Raw genomic sequence first — 20705 nt, 5'->3', positions numbered from 1 at the left:
CCCCTTTTGTCACTGTGAAAACAGACTCTCCAGAAATACACCAGCACTCCTCTGTCACCAGGCTCCAGAACTGTCCTAAGAATTCAGGGGGGTGCTCACACAGGCAACATCTGCATCCTACTTGAGAAGGTGTGATGTATTTTTTACCAAAAGAACACCTGCCTGCCAGGAAAATCCCACTAAGGGCCTCTGAACAAATCATAATTAGGATGTAAATGGTGGATAACTCACACTGCTCCCTCCAACAGTAGGATTCAGTAACTACCACAGCAGGGGCTAAACCCTGCTTTGATTTACCTCCAGAGGAATGTTGTTTTGCTAAAAGAAAGTGATGAACTTCAAAAAAAGACTGGTCATATTAAGTTGTTCTCAAAAGTACTGGTGCTATTTTGCTCTAATTTAAAATCTGACTTCAATAATCAATATTTTTGCTAGTTATTCCAATGATTGCCTAAGAGAGCTGTCACCTAATTTCAGTTATTCCCCCATCTGTTCAAAATCACTTAACACAATTTTTCTCCAGGAGCCCTGGACATTCTTATTTGTCGATTCACCTAAAAATATGAAAAAATGTAAAAGATTCCCTCACTCTAGTTAATGGGAATAATTATCTTCTCTTTAATGCTGCCACCATTTTGACTAACGCTGCAACATCAAACAGTAATTAAATCCCCAGAAACTCTATGGTTACATAATTTCAGTGGGATTACATTTGATTTTGAAAGAAAAGGAAAATAAAGTTTGCTGCATAAAGTGTGTTTCATACTGGACTACAATTTCCTTTTCTCTTTCCCCCAAAATGCCACTTTGACTTCCTTCTTATATGTGTACAACCCCATCAGCTCGAGGACCAATTAAATTACACCAGCCTTGTGCTGCCAGCTGAGGAATACTCAAGTTCTTAAGCCAACACCCAGGCTTGAGACTGGAAAGACCAAGCAATCCTTTGTGCCTGCCTCCCATCTATGATGGTGTGTTCTCTGCTCTGGGCCTCGATTTAATCTCTTCTCCATGAGGCCATGGGATGCTCAACAAATTCTTATACTCGTTAAATTGAAAACTTTCTTCCTTAAACATAGAACACTTCAATCATAACAATACTTGCAAAAGAGATAGCAAATATTGTATGTTGTTTTTATGAATTAGAGGTTTTCCAACAGTCAAAACCCTCTTCTTCAGGGAAAAAAAACCCCAGAGACTGTCATTGTTGTCCTCCCAACCCACTGGACACTGTCTATCAGAGGGATCAGCCTTAGAATGAACCACAGTGCATCTGCATTCTCTCTCCCTCACTTGAATCATCTGGAGCATCTGCCTGGGGTATTTGTTGGTCAAGCACCTTGTGTCTTCTGTAGATCAGAGTCTCAGAGCCCAGGTTTGCTGGGCTGCCCAGACTCACACTGACTGGCACATCTGGCCATTGAAAGTCAGTGAGAGTGGACTAAAACTTGCAACCATCATCTTCATCAACAGCAAAGCCCTAACCTTCACAGTGTCACACCACACAGACCAAGCAGGATAAAGACTTAGCACAAGTACTTCATTAACAACTGGGACCAACCACAAACCTTTTGCTGCATTGTACTTATGGCAAAATTTTCAAAAGCACCACGGGCACAGCACGGGGTGTGAATGCACCCAGACTGTGGTACAGTCTGGGCAGGTGTCGTGGGCCCTAGCACTGACTGATGCTCAATTTGACAAAAGTCTTTGCTTCTCCACACTGCATTCTACTTTCCAGGGCATTTCTGAAGAAAGATGGCAACAGAATTTCAGAAAAAAAAAATTATATCTAAAAAGCATACAGGAATTTACAACTTTCTAAAGAAAACAAATGAAGTTCATGTCCAGCACAGAACACATAGAAAGGGGGCTGGGAACTGAATTTGCCTAGATGCTAACTCTTACTTTTAGAAGCATATATTTGAACCTTTTCAGACTTAACTTCCTTTCCAAAATCAGACCATCAAGATCTTAAGAACTAACAGTAGTACACTAAAGGTAAAAGACCTTTATGTCTTGCATCCACTCAAAAGGTATTGAGCAGCCGCAGTCTTGGATTTTAGATTGATGATGATGCAGAGAGAAGTTCACACATGATGTCAGAGTAAAAAATTACTAACAACTATCCTGACATTGATAATAAATGCATTCTCAAATTATACCTGCCCAGGGAACCATATAATGCCAGAATGGGACCATCATTTGCTGTTGGAACCAGCACCCTGCACAATGTGACAGGAGTTCCCCAGCCTTCTGTAAAGAATTTCAGTCACAGAGGAAGGCAATCCAAAATACTGCCAAGAGATCAGTAAAATACCCCTATTTCTTGCAACTAATTTCTAATGCATGGCTTGTAACATCACATCAAACATCATCTTTCTACTGGAGAAGGTGATGATTTTACGAGATGAGCATCAACGTGCTCTGTACATTAGCTAAAAACAAATCAAGAAACACCACATTCTAGAATTAGAGCATAAATGGTAAACTGTGGTCCTTTGAACATTTTTCTAGAGACAGCATTTTTGGGTTCTTGGAAGCTAAAGTCTCAGACTCCTCCTAAAAGAAAAGGTAATTAAATAGTTTGGGCCTTTCACAGTCTATTTGCATGTTTTCCATCTGCAACACAAGTGTAATGAGAGATGTTACATTCCATAGTAAACAGCATATGGTTATCCAGGAAACTCTCAATATAGGGACAAAAGTGTTTCTACATGATTGCTACGTGAGGGGCAGAGTGCCTTTGTCACTGCACTGGGAGCTGCAAACACTGCAAAAAGTCTCCAATTTCAGGGAACAGTAAACTTCTCCTAGACTAGAAGAGAACAGGATCAGTCACCAAGTGACATAACAGTGGAGAAAACAAAATATCCAAGAGGAAAAAACCAATTTAATCTTTCTCCTCCTCTTTTTAAAGAACTGAAAACTAAAATATGTCAATTTTTTTCTTTTGTTACTGCAAAATACTGTTTAAATGGGGGTTGCTTTCTCTAGTATCTAACACACTGTTTTACATACAGTATGTACCATAAACCCATATCAACATTGTAAATATCCCATCTAAATCCTCAGCATTTTGCTGATTGGACACAATTAGTTTTCTTTCTTTTTTTTTTTTTTTTTTCCCCCTAAACTATTGCACAGGCTGTGGTTTGTTTAGTGTTCACAACACCAAAGGACTACACTAAGTGGAAAACCATCAAGATCTAGCCTCCAAAAGGTTTCTGTAACTGTAGGTCAGAAGTTTTGCCTCCTTTGGACTAGAAAATATTATAAACCTCCTTAAAAATTACCTGCTGTATTATCTGCTAACCCCAAAGCAAAAAGAAAAATAAAATTGTTTTTCACATTCTCGACATAAAATATCTCTGTTATTTTCTTTTGTGTTACATGTAAGCCAACCTGGAAATTTCCTAATCATTGCCTGCCAGATATGCACTTCAAAGACTGAAAATCAGATTCATAAGGAATGGACACCAGCGGATATTGGATTTGATTAGTAACTATTTGGAGTGCAGAAAAAGGTCACCTCTTACCAAGTTAAACAATTGCAGCTACTTCACTAATACACTGTTATTCCTTCCATTATGGATAAAATCAATGATCATTCTCATTTTAAGCCTGTCAGCAATTTTTTTTCACTCTAAAAACCCAAGTTAATCAGACTGTAGCCACAAACAGGCTTGGGTAGAAAAGGAGTATCAATTTCTGACAGCTGCATTGGCAATCTAGAAAGAAAGCTTCAATTAGAAGCTGACACTAATTTTACTTAATGGCAACCAAAAATGATGACTAGAAAAATATAATGATTCCATTTCAGCATATTTTTAGGATATTTTTTCTTGGTTCAACCCCTGTGTATGCCAGCTCAGAGGAATATGTGGAACTCCACTCACAGGATTTAGCCTCATTCTTGAACGCCTCTTTGTAAATTTTACTGACTGGGCACCCACTAACACCTGTTGCAATATAATTTTTTCATCTTCTAGCGAAGGCAAAATAAAACCCAGTATTAAGATCCAGTTGCGGTGATTATGTACTGAAAAGCAAGAAAAAAGTGCTTGGAGATGTGACATTTTAAAGCATCTCTGTAAGTTTAATTTTTAAAGGACAGAATGAGGCATAATAAATCCTTCCCATACTATAAGGTATGCATATCACTTGTACAAGAAAAACCCAAATAAAATGATCAATCAAAGTGACTAAAGAGGTGTGAAAACAGTGCAAGCTGGAATTGTTGGAGACTGGTTGAGGTCTTGGAGACATCATTTTTTCTTTTGAGTAAATTCTGCTATGTCCTTTGCCTTTAAAGTAACAGTGCAATTTGCTTTTCTGGTTTCACTGGAAAGCACTTACTAAATAGTTCTGCCAATAAGAGCATTCAGAACCGTGCTCTAGTCACTCTCCTGAAAGGCAAACATGGTCTCTCTACTGCTAAGAGTACAATGGGATGACATCAGGCAAATGCAACCAGTAAAAACCTCAAATCCTGTTTTGAGCGAAAGTTCACTCTGACAGAAATGCAAAGCTAAAAGAACCCCTGAAGTGATAACACACATGTTGATTGGCTTTGATAGAGAATGTTTTTGCAACGTTTTTGGAGAGGTATCAATAGGATCATGAAATCTGGTGAATGTGTAACAATGGCAAAAAGTGATGAGTGTAATGTCAGAAATTTAATACAGAAAAGACTTCTACGAACTCTGCCTTTCACAAGCAATCCTCTTCTTAGTAAAGGGCTGCAGGATCAAAGTATAAAAAGTATATATAGTCAAATAATTTTTGAGAGATACTGAGCTTTATGTATATAATTCTTTCTGTGGGAACAAGTCTCTAAATTGTGTGGTACTGGTTGGTGCGGCCAGTCCCCAAGAGCATTAATATTTTGAAGCCTTGATTCTATAGACCACTGGCTTCCCATAAGGGTCTATACAAATTATTCAAGACTTTGTGGGGTTTTGAAATGGCTACACTGTATAAAAATGTTTTTGTATTTATTTTTTAAAAAATTATCTTTACAAAACAACTTTTCCCTTTTTTTCTTTTTCTTTTTTTTTTTTCTTAAAGATATCATTATCTACAGGAACCCATAAAAATTTTTCCATATTTACATCTAGATAGCTAATCATTGACAAATATAATATCGTGAAATAAAATATTGAAAGTGAATATCCAACTTTTTAAATAGACATTTGGCTCACAGCATAAACAACAGAGAAAACAAATGAACAGAACAAACAAACAAACAAAAAAGATCTGCTCTTCTTACAGGCCTGATCTTTTTCTTTCTCTAAAAAAAAAAAAAAAAAAAAAAATGAAAAAAGGAAAAAAATGTATATCGGTGGGACCAAACATGCTGCTTCTAAGCAGAATGGCAGCAACAAACTGCTCCCATCCAGCACCTCACACTGAAAAACCGAGTTCTCTGAAGGTCATGTGAGTGGTTGCTGAGACACACGAGTGTCCAGTGGACGCAGGACTGGTACCTGTCCCCCACGCTGCTCCTAATACATTGCCTGCATTGCTCTGAGGAGACAATGGCCCCCACACTCCCCTTCTTTTGCTCTCCCAAGATGCAGTTTAGCTTTGTTCTTCAATGATATATTTGGTCATTGATGCACGGAAGTGTTAGGTTGCCGTAGGAGCTGACAGCGTGCCTTTTGCTTCCAAGGACACGTCTGCTCTCTGTTCCCTCCTGCCCAAACATGCTGCCCCACACAGCCATTCACACAGAGGGCCAGGTCCTCTCCAGGGCAACAGAGCAGTGTGTCACACAGCCCCTCGCGACCCCCTTTGGAAACTATGCCTTCCTGGCACATCCCTTTCGCCAGCAGTGTGGGAAGTGCTGAGGAAGAGGAGGAGGAGGAGCCCGCACAGCCAGACAGGGCCAGGCCGGCAGCCTGGGCCAGCGTGGTCTCTGCTGAAAGGCTGCTGCCTGCAGCTGGAGTGCAAACTGGGACTTGGAGGCCTATGGGGAATGCAGAGCTCCTCAAAATGGGCTCCATTTCCCTGGTGGGCACAAATTCTCTAAAATCCAGGCCTTCTGTTTGTTGTCATGTATTGGGACACGTGCTACAGCTAGTGTAATAAGAACTCAAACTATGCTGTATTTCCACACATCCACTCACACTTGCAAACACCCCCTCACACACACATATGTGTTGGCAGGATATATCAGCATTCATATAAAGCTTTGGAACTTTTATCCCTCAGCATTAAGAGCAAAAGCTACTTAACTGGTACCTTACTGTTAACTGCAAATGTTCTTCAGAAGCAGCATTTCCTTAGATAACTTTCTTCTGTAAATATCACAGTGACCATAATATATCACTAAATGTATTTTGCTGAAGTGTGCAGCCAATAACCCTGGCTATATATATATATATATTTATATAATTCCACCCACCCCCAAATCTCTTTAAAGAAAGTCTGTAAAAGCCGGTGTTGCAGTGTGAAAGCTTCCTTGAGCATAGGAGTTTAAACAATGTACCTCACCATAAAAAGGAAAGAGAAACAAATTAAACAGCTGTAGGCGCATTATCCCATACTTCTACAGTGTTGTGTCTAAATGCTGTGCTGGCTTGAGAAAGAGTCTGTGCACAAGTCAATCTGTCTTAAAATACTGCTGTAAATATTGTCATTGGTTTGGTTCTACAGTTGTGTTCTCCTCTTCATCCTTCTTGGGCTTCCCTTTCTCCTCCTCCTCTTCCCTGATGGCCTGGATTTGTTCTGAAGATTGGTGCAGTGGGGATTGCTCTGCCCCTTGCTTCTCTGACCCAGCTAACCTCTCCTCGTCCTCAATTACTTTCTTCCACATTTTATGGTTCTGAAGCAGGTGCTGAGTGATCTGACAGTAGATTTTCCTCCTCCTGAACTTCTTCTTTCCTGTAAAACACCATGTGACATTAATTTACTGGTTTCTGCGAGAGAAGGAAAAGGGACTGAAGGTGTAGGAAATAGAGAAGGGTGTACTATGACAAATAGGAACTGGACCAACAGAATTTTAAACCCACAAATTTAAACAGTCTTACAATTCAGAAAGCTACACCTCTCCAGACCTTTGGGAAAGCAAACTGGTTTCCTGCACAGTTTGAGCCCCAGCTTCATCCTATCCCAGGGTACATGTTGTGCCTGACTATGCTGCTCACAGAGGTATCTAGTGCTTGAATGATTATGCATAAAGCACGTTGCTGAGCTGTTTCTGCTCATTTTATATCAAGTACTTAAAGACTCTGATCAGCCTCCTTCATAACACACATTATTAAATTCTGTGCCCTCCCCACACCCAATGGATCCCTGCTGATCGAGGAAAAAAGAACTGTTTTCTCCATATTTTACCTCTGAGTTGAGCTGTAGAAGGACAATGAATGAAGGGTTACTAATGAAGCATTAGTGATCAAAGGAGGGAACCCACTCCTGTGTTCAGTTTTCAAAGTCAGAGATCTACTATTCTACCATTGCAGTGGAGGTGACCTTGAAGCACAATGTTGATTTGGCAGCAGTCTCACCACTGAAGAAGTATTCATATAGCCAAATACTATCAGGAAGCTCAACTGTCTTATTTTGAAGCATCAGTCCCCTGCTGTCAACCTATAAAGTTTTTTGTCACTGGTGGTTCTCATGGCTCCTGACACAGCTGCACTACAAGTGTTTTGCTGTCTGAAGGGTGTTTTGTTCTGTCAACATAGTCTGTCCAACACAGATTGTTAACTCCTTAACGGTACAAAGCTTGAAAATTTTCCCTGGTCATTAAGAGTGCCACTGGCAGCCGCAGAACTGAAATAACAACCCCTCCAAAGACAACTGCTGATTTCTTTTTTAAAGAATGTGACGTAGAGGAATGTTTTGTACCAAATAAATTTGTGTGGATTAGTATTTGCAGGTTGCCTAAAGTATGTCTGTGTCAGGATCCAAAACGTTTAGCCCTTGAAGCTTTTGAACTGGAAACAAAGAGCTTTTCACTGAGCACAGACCAAATCCAACTCAATCCTTCATTAGAAAGCCCTTGGTTCCCTGTAGGAAACCTTCAGGTTTAGCACTAATAAGAAGCCCCTACCCTGCCAATGCCTCAAGCAGGACATTCTCTCCCGGGTTTCTTGAGTGACCCCACATCTTGTTGCTCTCTGCAGACACCAGTGACCAGTTGCTGCGGTGTTAAAATTTGTCTGAATACCTGAAGACCGAGACTGTTTAATTCTTATACTTGCATGAGACCTTCAGTGAAAGTACATGCTCCTGTGCAGTAACAAATATTATTTCATTATATTATTATATTATATTATAAAACCTACCTTGAGGTTTTATAACTCTTAAATTTATCTCAACTGCTTCAGTGAATTATCAGGACCTAGCTGAAGTGTTTTCTGCTGCAATTATATTTCTATCTGCCTGAAAGACCTTTCCATCAAGAAAAAGATCTTTACTAACATCCATACAACTTTTCATATCTATGCATCTGACATCTCAACCTTTTATTTTGTTTCACTGAGAAAGTTTAGAACATCCAAAATTTTGTTGATCATTATATAAATTTCTTACTATCTGTAAACCCCCTATATTGACACAAAATATGTCGTAGATTCCTGATTCAGACCCACAGTCACAGAGAATTTAGGGAACCTGAAGAAAACAGTTTGTAACACATTGGCATGATTGTGAAGATTAGCAGCCCACATTTGGTAAGGAGGAAGTAGGAAGAATTTGTTGGATATTTCACAGCTTCTGATACATTCATTTTTAAAGTTTTGAAAACTGTAGCCTAAAAACACCAGGCTGACTAGTAAAGTTTTATAGCAGAGTAGAATGTGAAAAAGAAAACAGAAAAAAACTAAAAAGGAAAACAGAAATCAACTAAAAATGGTCTGTTTTCAACGTGACAACAGTTAATAAAGATCAGTGCTTTTAACCCAAAAAAACCCATTGTTGGACTCTGCTAGTAGTGATACAGAAGATAAGTGTACAGAGATATGAGACGAAAGGAAACTGGGGATTTTAAAGGTGAGACAGTCCAGTGGATATATGAGAACATCCTTCATCTTTCTTTTTAATACAGCAATAAACATTTCAGACTTTGAAGTCTGTGTTGGTTACCTATCACATACACTTTCCTTCTAGTAGGCAATTCCATAAAGGCCAATCTGCCACAAACATGTGGCTCTGCCTGCTATTACAAAACCGAGAGATCCTAAGGTGCTAAAATCAACCTGTGTGTGTGTTATATTACTTAATGTTTGCTGTTCTCAACAACATTTTTAGTGCATGAGAACCTGCTAAACCTAACACACATGCATGTGTGTGTGTGTGTGTGAACAACAGCAACGATTTCTTAAATACAAACCATCTACCTCTGGATTTTACTAGAGATAAAAGGTTAATTCTGTATATCAGGAGACATAGGCTTTACTTGCTCATGTGACTAATTGCAATCATCAACTCTGTCCGCTTCTCAGTTTCCTCAGCAGAAAACAGGGATGATAGTCAGGTAATGGAGGGCATGAAAACGTGTGGGAAAGAACAGAAAAAGTGAGGCTGTTAAAAGAAAAAGCTCTTTATTGATATTTCACTAGCACACTTAAGGCTGGTGCTTCCTAGAAGGGGAGAGAGAGGAAGATGGTCTAGAGGAAGGAAATAAAAGAACCGTAGTAGAAAATTCAGAGGGAGAAAGAATGTGAAAGAAATAAAAAGGTAAAGCATGCAGTATTAAACTGATAAAAGAAATAGGTCTACAGTTACAGTCTTTTCTCTTAAAGATCACTTCCCATGGGTGCCTGGAATCTCCTTTCAAAGTAAAAAGCTTTCCTCTCAGTATGACAACTACAGGCACCATGTTCCTTCTGGAGGAGAGGCAGGAAACTATCAGCTTTAGTTACTGATTAGCCAGAAGGGTCAAGTGACGCAGCTCCCAGCACATAACACAGTCATGCTCAGAGCCAATTCTCTTGTCACTCTTCTCCACATATTACCTTGGACAGGTCTGCACTAAAATACTTCCCCTGTTAAAAACTCTTTTACTGCACCAGCACCTCAGACCCTCATTTCATGGTAATTCATGCAAACAATGAGTGCTTGCCTTGAAAAATCTTCTCCAAACCATCTTTAATTCAAGTGAAATTGTTGCAGTCTACTAACACCAGTCCTGTAAGAGTCTAAAAAGCCCTTATGCAGAGATTGGTGATCCACAACCAGAAACCTCAACTGAAGGTAGAAATGAGTAGTAGATATGAACTGCACTGGTCCTGAAATCGTGGAGCATCTCCATTACCAACATAACTGGCTACAAGCCAGCGTCTCCAAGGACAGCACAGACTCACTGTCACTCTGGAGAGGCCTGTGTTGAATCTGACCAGCTCACAGTCTCTGCTTAGTTTTTTGGTCACAATATGGAACTCATTCTGTTGAAAAATATAAGCGCAAACAACTTACTGGATTCAGCATTTTCACAAGTTTCCATTTCTGCTGTTTCTTCCTCTTCTTGCTCATCAGTGTCTCCTGATTCATCACTATCTTCTATCCACTTTCCTGGCATCAGCCCTGCTGAGTCATAGGAGTTACATAGTGGTCCCACAATGTGAGTGATGAAAGATTCCTGGAGGTGTGCCAGTTGAGGGGCAGAGCGGTCCATGAAAGGACTGATTGGCAAGCCCAGGCTGGCCTCTTCATCACCCTGGAGATGGAAAATAGCAGTAACTTTTCTGAAGTAAATGAAACAAAACTGTGTCACAAAAAGGTAAAGCACATCCAACCAATTAAAAATGATGAAAGAAAAACAACTGAACTCCAATGCCACTTCCAAAGCACGCCAGCATGACACTGCCACAGTGCCATCATGTCAAATGGTTAATCAAAGTTACAGCTCTTTTTTTGTGACAGTGCAAATTGATCAAGGATGTTTTTGATCAAGGATGAATTGATTGTTGTGTAGAATGTTGCCCATTGCCCTTGTCCTGTACTTTACATTGCGAGTGTGAAAAGTTGGAAGTTTTTATTTTATTTCTTTCTTCACATTATTTAAAAAAACATCCCTTCTGATTTTGTGATTCTTAGTTCCCAGTAACCTTGTAGGCAGCCACCTGTTTACACGGAACGAGACTGAACTTCTACAAGCACAGGCTATCTCACTGAACTAGTTTTCTTACTAATCTTTTCCTTACTATACACAGCATGGAGATTTGGGTTTTGAGTCATAAGTATTAGTTTCCTGGGACTATTAGAATGATTCCTGCGAAAGCAAGGATTGCTCAAAAGCAGTAAATCTTTCCCATGAAGCTTTTTGTTAGTTTTTCTTGGAGAGAGAGGGTAGAGGGAAGGTAGAGGAAGACTTTTTCTTTCTCCTCTCATGATGTAAAATAAAGTAAAACTTTATTGCAGAACCAAATCTGATACACTCACAGCAAACCTTCTGGTGATATCACTGAGTTGTCAGCTGAGTAGACATGACAAGACCAGATGTCATCTCCCCAAGAAAAAAATCTAATTTACCTAATCAAGCTTGATATATAAATTAATGCTTTAATGCAATACAGAGTTCTATATTTGAGAACATAGTTTAGAATTTGGAGATACATTTTCAGTTTCCATCACTTTACAGATTGCCAATATTTATTTCCTTGTAAAGTAAATTTCCCAAAAGTCATGGACTTTGTATCTAGTCAAAACTGTGTCTGCATCTGTATTTTGTGAAGGCCTAAGAATGAGAGCTACATTTTGGAGCATACAGCAAATGGTTCATTTCCTTGTGTTTTGTTTGTTGCTTTTTTAATAACCCACTCCTAAATGTTATGTTCAATCATTAGACACAAAATACTATTGTTGACAAAACACTGAGATATGCCATCCATTCTTGAAATAGCAAACAAATTAAGAGGTGGCAGCTTGTTCTTCTTTAAAGCAACATAATGTGAGATTTCCTGTTTGTGAGCTGTCAGTAGTGGGAAGAATGCTGACTGTTGAAATGTTTACAAGTTCTTTTTTCATATTCTGCTAAAACATGATTTATTATGTGAAAAGTCTTGCAGTGTGTTTTTTGTTTCTATTTAATATGTCTAACCTGTCTTCAAACAAGTATGTTGAGCATGTGAAGGGAAGAGAAGGAAATTCAAACTTTCCATAACGTTCTCCCTTTTAGAAATGAAAATATGAAGACTTTTCCCTTCTTGGAAAAAATCTGATGATCAAAAGCATGGTGAACATGGTTTGATACACCTCTCATAGCATATCACATGAAAGAAAAACAGATTTTAACCTAGGTTAAATGAATTGAGAATCTAACTTAGCCTTCTTAATACCAAATGTAAGTCCAAAAAAGAAAATGTTCTGAGTCCCATTTCTGAATGATGGAAAATAACCCAGATTCCTGTTGTGGAAGAGATAATGTGGTGTCTTCCCACACATGTATCCTCCCGAGCTTAATTCACTATCCAACACTTGGAGCAGTTACTTCCCTCTGACACTATTTATGTTGGATTAAAGGAAAGTCATATCATTATATCTAATTAACAGGTTTTGTCTGCATGCAGCAGTCACCCACATAAGGAAGGTATGATCATCACCAGGACTGTGAAGTACAATTCATTTGGACAGTTGTAACGAAGAAGAAAAGCATTTCCTGAAAGAAAATTTGGGAGATGAAGGTTGCTTTGGGACACATTCTCTTTCTTTAAGAAAAAAACAAAAAGAAAAATGGAACGAACTATATTTGTAATACATGTAAGGTTCACTTTTTGTCGTTGTTGTTTGGGTTTTTTGTTTGTTTGTTTTGAGTTTGGTAGTTTTTTGTTTGTTTTGTTTGTTTGTTTGTTTTTTCTCAGGAGATCTCCGATAAAAGAAGGAGCTTCAGGTCAATGTCTGAATTTTGTCCCTTTCCCCACTTCTTTACATACTCCAGAAGACAGTAGTAAATCCTGTTTGTCTTTTTTCCAAACTGTAAGTGCAGGAAGCTTAAAGGAAGCTAAAAAGGCTTTAAAAGGGATTAGTCTGTGACTACAAGTTACTGCACAGCCTCCCCAAGAAGTCTGTGGGATGTCTGGTTCAGTGATTTCGTCTGTTTGCTTCATCTGGAAAAGACAGTATGCAGAGTTTAATCTAACTAGCCCATTCAAAATATGTTCCCACTCAGGAAACAGAGGAATAGTGTGGGAACAGCCCTGACCCTTGCACTCAGCAGGGCTAAATAGGTTATAATGAGAAAAGGTTCAATTAAGGGCTCTCTTACACCTAGAAAGAGGACCAGTGCCTGGCTGTACTCCCAGGTCTTTGTAAATCAATCTGTGGCTGTCCTCCTTCCTTGTGCTACCATCAGCAGAGCCTTGCATAATTAGTGCAGTTGTACTGACAAACCTTCTGAAAGCTGGAAGTGTTGTCTTAAAAAATAACAAATGAGTCAGGATCAATGTGTAGGGAGTTTGTGATAAACTGAAAGTCAATGTTACAGTTGTGCTCAGCACCATAAAGGTTTTGTGTGTGTGTTAACAGAGATGTGGCCCACTGGGAAGCTAAAATAATTCCTCTGCTCTGTTTAGATCATCTCAACAAGGATGTTGTGTCCACTTTTGGAGATCACGTGTCAATAAAAGTGTGAGACACCTGGAGTGACTGCAGAAGAGAGCCATGAGAACTGGCTGATATCTTCAAAGGACTTAGAAGGAAGGATGAAAAGACAGTTTGCATGAAAAAACACTGAAAGGGAGACATGATGATTGAAAACAAAAAAAAAGAGTAATGGAACACTTGTTCACCATGACCACTGTATGGATAGACTAAAACAGTTAAGCCTTGTACAAATATCATCATCAGAGGTCTTTGAGGACACACCAGAAGCTTCAGAGACAAGGGACTTTTACTGGTCCAGCAAAAGGATGGATTAGTGTAACTCTAGCCATCCTCTTCTCCCCTATCTCTATGATTTTTACTCATCACCAGCACTATCATGCTCCAGGGCTGTTTAACACCAGACATGCAACCAACAGATACCACTTTGGACATGCATTTATTTACCTGTTCATAAAACTCATTGACGATGCCTTCTGTCCACTGCAGATGCAAATCTTTGCATTTTGCAGGCCCGTTTATGTCGGCCAGTTTGATGCACATTTGGCAAACCAGCAAGCGGTCGTTCTCGTTAGTCCAGTCAATTCCAACATCATCATTCACCTAGTGGACAGAAAAAAGAAAACCATGACAGTAATCCTGGGCAAAAGGATGCATCCATAGAGGAAGTTCAGCCCTGGGATATTGCACAATATATTTAGCTTTTGAACAAAATCACAAGCATAACCCCAGGCTGAAATTAACAATCAGCTGTAGGGTAATATGTAAAAAAAAAAAAAAAAAGGTGAAAAGCAAAGGGCATTGAGATTAATAATGGAAAATCAGTATTTGCTAGGACAACAAAAAAAATGCAAGCTTTCCATGACATTTTCCAAGAAGTTAATATCTAATTGGTGTAGAGAGATAAATTACCATCAAATGCCATGCTGATTTAATTGCAGCATGAAGACACAGGTAACAAGCTTATTTCCCTATTTAATCTAGCATGGTTGAAATTATTTCACAGAATCATAGAATCAGCTGGGTTGGAAAGGACCTCTGAGATCATCAAGTCCAACTCTTTATTTTTTTTTTAATTTTTTTTTTTAAATCCTGTCTGGGTTTTCCCCCATTCCATACTCTGGCCAAAATCCAGTCTGGGTTTTCCCCTATTCTGTACCCCAGGTAAAAATCCAGTCCAGGTTTTTCCCCATGCCGTACTCTGGACAAAATCCAGTCTGAGTTTTCCCCCATTCTGTACTCCAGGCAAAATCCAGTCTGGGTTTTCCCCAGTTCCATACTCCACCAGAAATCCAGTCCCCCAGCCCCTCAAAGCGGCCCCGGGATGCCCTGACAGAGGCACCACAAGGTGTGAACCCCCAAAGGTGACACCCAAAGGTGACAACCAAACAGTGTTTTATTTATTGCTGCTACTCAGTCCACAGCTCAAAGATGTTGAGGGAGCTGGTTTTGCAAAGATAGTTCCACATAAGTGTTTCATTAGCAGTACGTACCTCCTCAGCACATTGGCTAAAGGACAAATTAAACAGCAACAAGGAAGTCAAAACTTATTTGTCTTCTAAAAGACCAGTATCTATATCCTAAATAAGACAAGTCATTTTACCCAAGGGTAGCTGAAGATTAGAGATTTGGAAACTCCCTCCATGGGTTCCTATGACCTAGGATGTTTATTTATGTATTTTATCTAGTGATTATGTGTATCCGAAACACATGGAACTACCCAGAGAGCAGGGAGCAGAACCTGAGACTTTCTCTTGCTCGGAGCTCACTAGGCAATAAATTGAAGGACTTCCACAAGCTCTCCATGAACTTCTCCTGAGACACCAGAATGCCCAGTGAGCACAGCTCCTTTTCCCAGAGTTTGGAATTAGCTGGAGGTTAAAAGTCCTGCTACAGGTGAAGAACTGACTGTGATTCTTCTCAAAGACAAGTGGTAATTATATTCCACACATTATGGGGAAGTGCTCAGCCAAAGAGTTATTGTACAAAAACACTGCAGCAGCAATGCTTCCTCTGGCTGCATTTCAGAAGGGACAAAGCAGCAACTTCCCACTTGTTCAGAACTCTTCCCAGCTTTGTTTTCAAAATAAGATCTAATCCAAATGTTCCAAGAGTCCTAAAATTCCTGGATTAAATTTTATTTGGAGCCTCAAAGTTTTATACCAAACAATGCAGTGCTTAGGTCCCTTAGGTCTAATCCCTTACATATCAGCCTATGAAAAAGATAAAAATACTATGCAATATGCTACGAAAAACAAATTAATCTTCTGTGAGCAAAAGTTTGACTGGGCGAAGTATAACTCCCAGCCTAGTCCAGAAAGGAAGATGAAACAAGTGATCTTATTTAGTGCTCAGAACTAGTTACATTTTACTGTTTATTCACACGTCTGATTCTGGACCAGTGTATGATCATAGAATCAAGTCACATCTCTTCAGAAGACATCAGGGAAACATCCCCAAAAGATGTCAGCCAGTGAAGCTGAAAACCATCTTTGCACAATTTTATACAGAGGAATATGCCCTCTCTTACAAGGGAAATTGTAACCATAAAACAAACAAAAAATCCACCAAGTTATAAGCACAGGGGTACTAAAATATTTGTTAACACAGTGAAAGTGAGAATAGTAAACCTGTGAGGATAGAATTTTATTGTTCATAGGTCACTACAGAAACATAGCATATTTACTAGAAACTGAAAATCTGAGTTGTTGATATTAGTCAAAACTTTCTCGGCCCAAGAACTCACCTTTTATTCCTACCTTTTTCCTTTTCTCTATTTTTACCATCCTCTCACAACAAAATCAAAGCATCACAGGAAGATTAAGGTTGGAAAGCACCTTTGGAGATACTCTAGTCCAACGCCCCAGCTCAAGGCAGGCCCAGCTAGAGGAAGCTGCTCAGCATCATATCCAATTTAATTCTGAATATCTTCAAGAAGGAAAACTCTACAACATCTCTGGGCAACCTCTTCCAGTGTACAATCCCCATCAGGGGAAACATGTATTTTCTTATTTTTAAGTGAGAATTCCTGTATTCCAGCTTGTGCCCATCATCTCTTGTGCTGTCACCAAATACTACTGAGAAGAGTCTGGCCTCTTTGGCTTTACTCTGCCTATCAGGTAATTATACACATGGTTGCATCCCATCAGGTGCCATGGACTTGTCTATGCCCAGTTTGTTTAAGTGCTTCCTAACTAATGCCATTCCCTTACGATAAGTCTTCATCAATCCAGACTTTCTCACCCACTCCGAGGACCTGGAATTCACAAAGCCAGGTCTTAGCCACATGGACTGAGCCTGCAAAAGCGTTGAGCACTTCAGCCTTTTACATTTCCAAAAGGTCTGCAATACAACTTTCACTGCCATTAGCCACAATTTCCCATCTCAGCCTGTATTCCTAAAATATCTCCTAGTGTGGTAGGGGATAACTTCTACTGTCCACTTCATTTCTGAAGATCAAATCTCTCCTTAAAACACAAGCGTTAATTGCCAAGCTTGCAATAGTTGAAAATGGACAGAAAGTTGTTGTGCTGTGACTGGATGAAGCTTCCACATGCTCTGTCAGCAGAGCAGTGAGCCCACGTGATGAGGGCTTTGCTTTTGGTGTATGTGGTCCAATATAATTAATGTCAGAGTGCAGTGAGTGTTCCAACACATCAGTATCATCAAAGTGTCAGACAGTGAGCTTCCTTCACTATTTTGTGGTGGTGCTTTCCAGACTGCAAGTTTTCCAGTGTGAGAATGATTACATCACACAGGTTTACACTGACTTCAGTACAGAAGTGTCACTCTGACCACAGACTCAATACACTAAACTACAGTTCAGGAACCTTATCAATAATGGGATCATTCAGAGCTTAATTTCTCAGTTACAGCACCTTCACCCCATACATGAACATCTCAGGTCTGCTCTGAGTCCATGTTGGTAGAAAAGAGTTTCTGCCAGCCAAACATAAATAATCTCTTTTTAAAGCAGCGATTACTGCTGGAAAACCAGACTCAGCCACCAGCACTGGTTAACATGTGCACCTTCTCTTACACTTTAGGTCCATGCATGCCCATTTGACTCTTCAAGCAATAAGGAGGAAGAAGGAGGTTAATAAATGTCCTTTCAAACCTATAGTGAGCTGGCAGGATGTGGCTGTTCTCCTATTTATCTGCAGTCTCAGGCATCACCTTGCTTGGTTACAACAGCAGTTACACCTAGTGTTGTGCTGACTGATTGATTTAAGACAAATTTATTTTTTAATACCTACAGTTTACACCTAGTACTTTGGTCAAGCTTGTCCTCTTCCACAGTTATTTAATCTTTGTGACAAAACCACAGTAATCACTGGTTTAGCCTGTCCTTTTTCATTCCTTACTTATGTTCACAGAAGTGATGGTTTTGATCCAAGCTGCCAAATTCAAAGGATGTATTCAGATAGCCTAAAATCCTTTATTGTCATTGTAGCCCTGACACACAATAATCTGGCAATTTTGTTCAATACTTTATGAGGAAATCAGGATAATGAAAATGATTCCAGAGTTTAAAATTAAGACCTAAAGAAACACCCCCTGACATTACTGGATGTTTGGGGAAATGACTAGCAGGGCTGCAGAAGAAGCTCAGACTTTTACAGATCTAGAGATCAGTTTTCTGTCTACCCTGGACAATAATTTAAAGCCTTTCTTTGCAGCTTCTTAAAGCCTAATGTAGAGAGACATGTTACAGGGAAATAGAAAAGAAAACCAGTTGTACATCTGGAGGCTTCAAAGTTTCAACATACCGGTCCATCCAAAGTAATACCACAAGAAAATATTTTATCTATATCACCAAATCAGTTAGGAGGTCCTAGTCCTGGCTAAGAAACACACTGTTCTTGGTGTGTTTCTCACAAGGAACAAGAAGGCAGTACCAGCTCCAAAGGCAGGTATCTAGTTAACATGTCGACAGCTTTGATGTGTGATGGAGTTTATTAAAGTGACTTGATAGGAGGTGGTTTCCAATAAGTTAGGTTGAAACAGTAAATGAATTCTAAGAATAGTTTCTCTCAGGGTTGCGATTTTATACTCACTGAATGGACTGTGCAGGAAAGATCTTTAGTGACCCTTCTCTGGGGTTTACCCATTTGAAAGAAAGTAGGAAAGAAAGATCGTGCTTCCCTGCATTTGAAATTATGATTTCACAATTGTTACGATATCCATGCCTTGATGATATAGCAGTATGATTAAATCAATACAAATTCACTGGAAGTATTTAGCCATTATGAAAACTTCGTAAAACCTCTGACTATTTTCCCCTGAGTCTTTTGCTAATAGGTCTTAAGTGCTACTGAACAAGAAAACAACATCGAAAAGGAGGATGTAAGTGGGATTTACACTCAAATAGTCCATAATATCTTTAGCCTTAAACCACTTTCTGAAAACACTAAACATATATAAGAAGAGAAGTTGTGCCACTAAATTTAAATAACTAAAAAAACAACAGAAAGGCCAAATTACTGTTCAACAGAATGTTTTACGGCAGTCAAAAGGACAATCAGAGGAAACAGCAACACAGCAGCCTTTCTAGAGTTTTCGCTGTGATGTGGCCAAACCCACAATCTCTTCTGACCATCCACCAGAAACCCAAACCCGAACCTTACCTTGGCATTGAATCTGGCGACAAAATCAAAGTGTTTCTTCAGGTCAGTAGCCAAAATTGCCTCAATGACGAGGAAGCGAAAATGCTTGAACTCCACGTGGTCGAGGTTGACCAGGAAGTTGTACTCTGGCCTCGACATGAAAAGGTTCCAGGCAGCAGCGGCGTGGTGGTTCTCCAGGACGGAGCGGTCGTTGTACAGCACTGCCTGTGGGAGCAAGGTGGGCAATGCAAAGCTGAGAAACATCTTAGCAAAATCACAGCAGTGCAAAAATGGGATTGACGTGGGGGGTGGATGCTCGAGGGAGGTTCAGGTTTGGTGGTTTTGTTTGTTGAGGTTTTATTTTAAAAGAATTTCTCAGGGTCTGAGGATGTGATTTGGGCAGGACTAATAGCAGACACCCTAGGCAAGCCTCAATTCTACATTTATAAAACTGGGATTATTTTTCACACTCCCCTCCTCCCTGATAGATGCATAGTGAAAAAATACTTTCATAAAAGAGAGCAGCTGTTCAATAGAAAGAAGAGAAAATATGGTATGATCATGCACAGACTAACTTGCAAGGTGCAGTTAACTATACAAGTTTTTATTTTATTTTAATCTTTCTGTGCCTCATTGGGTAGAATAATTCTTCCCTTACTTCACAGTTACAGATGCTGTATCAGCCAGCAGAGCTTTAGCTTCTCCTGGCAGAGTTTATCAGTACCTTTCTTAACAGCTCTGCTAACTGAGGGTGTGTAAGAAGACTCTTACCAGCAATCCCCAAGTGAAGTGATTATTTCTGTCACTTTGACAAGCTGTTTCAAAATATTTGGCAGACTTGTGCTTAATGTTAGCCACAGGCACCACTGGCAAGGAAAACCTGTTATCAAGACCTTCCAAACTTAACAGCAACACTAGTTGAGATCTATTTACCTGAGGAGCACTCGTTGCTACCAAAAAGGCATTGGTCCTTCCTGGGTGATCATAATCATGCATGGCTGCAGCTACATAAAGAGCCATCAGTTCAAGGGCAGGGATGTTGCCAGCCAGGCATCCATAGCTGTCATCTGTAGGTGTGTATGTCTTCGAAAACACATAACCCATGTGGCCGTGAGTGATTCCACTGTCAGAATCTGAGCAGAAATAAATAAATTAAAACAATAAAAACATCCTCACCGCTTTTTTTTTTTTCAGTGACTTACTGAAACAGATAGAAGCAACGAAGCAGGGAGAGAAGGAGCAAAATTACAATACATAGCAGCAGAGTGAAAGCACCCTGGCCTCCAGGCTTTCTGATACAGTGTGCATGATCCAGTGCAATAAGGCAAACAACCGGAAAGGAACCATTTCTGATCCCACCTGGGGATCTTCCAGCCATCCAGCAGAACCTGTTCTCAAACTCTGTAACCTACAAGCATTAAGACATGGATTCACAGCCATGCTGGAGCTTTGTGGGTAACTTGATCTTCCCACTTCTTCCTCTAATATTTTCACCTAGGCTAGTCAATACAAAGTCATCTTATAGACTAGTCCAATACAAAGTTCTAGACT

At 39.7% G+C, this 20705-nt stretch overlaps 1 protein-coding gene across 2 annotated transcripts in view; it reads right to left on the bottom strand.

Moving 5' to 3' along the window:
• Positions 1-2322: 2322 nt before the first annotated feature.
• Positions 2323-20705, bottom strand: part of PDE3A (phosphodiesterase 3A) — an 85698-nt gene continuing 67315 nt past the window's right edge. For both annotated transcript variants that reach the window (XM_027661387.1, XM_027661397.1), the window contains exons 11-15: positions 20088-20287; positions 19176-19379; positions 13996-14151; positions 10426-10666; positions 2323-6888 (exon numbers count right to left, since the gene is read on the bottom strand). In XM_027661387.1, the coding sequence (XP_027517188.1) occupies positions 6641-6888; positions 10426-10666; positions 13996-14151; positions 19176-19379; positions 20088-20287 (1049 nt within the window). In that variant the 3' untranslated portion in view covers positions 2323-6640. The remainder of the gene's footprint in view (positions 6889-10425; positions 10667-13995; positions 14152-19175; positions 19380-20087; positions 20288-20705) is intronic.

This window comes from Corapipo altera, unplaced genomic scaffold (assembly GCF_003945725.1).
Source record: "Corapipo altera isolate COAL_440 unplaced genomic scaffold, ASM394572v1 1, whole genome shotgun sequence".
NCBI lineage: Eukaryota > Metazoa > Chordata > Aves > Passeriformes > Pipridae > Corapipo > Corapipo altera.
Note: the sequence above shows the minus strand (reverse complement) of the source record. Positions and strands in the feature narration are given on the sequence as shown.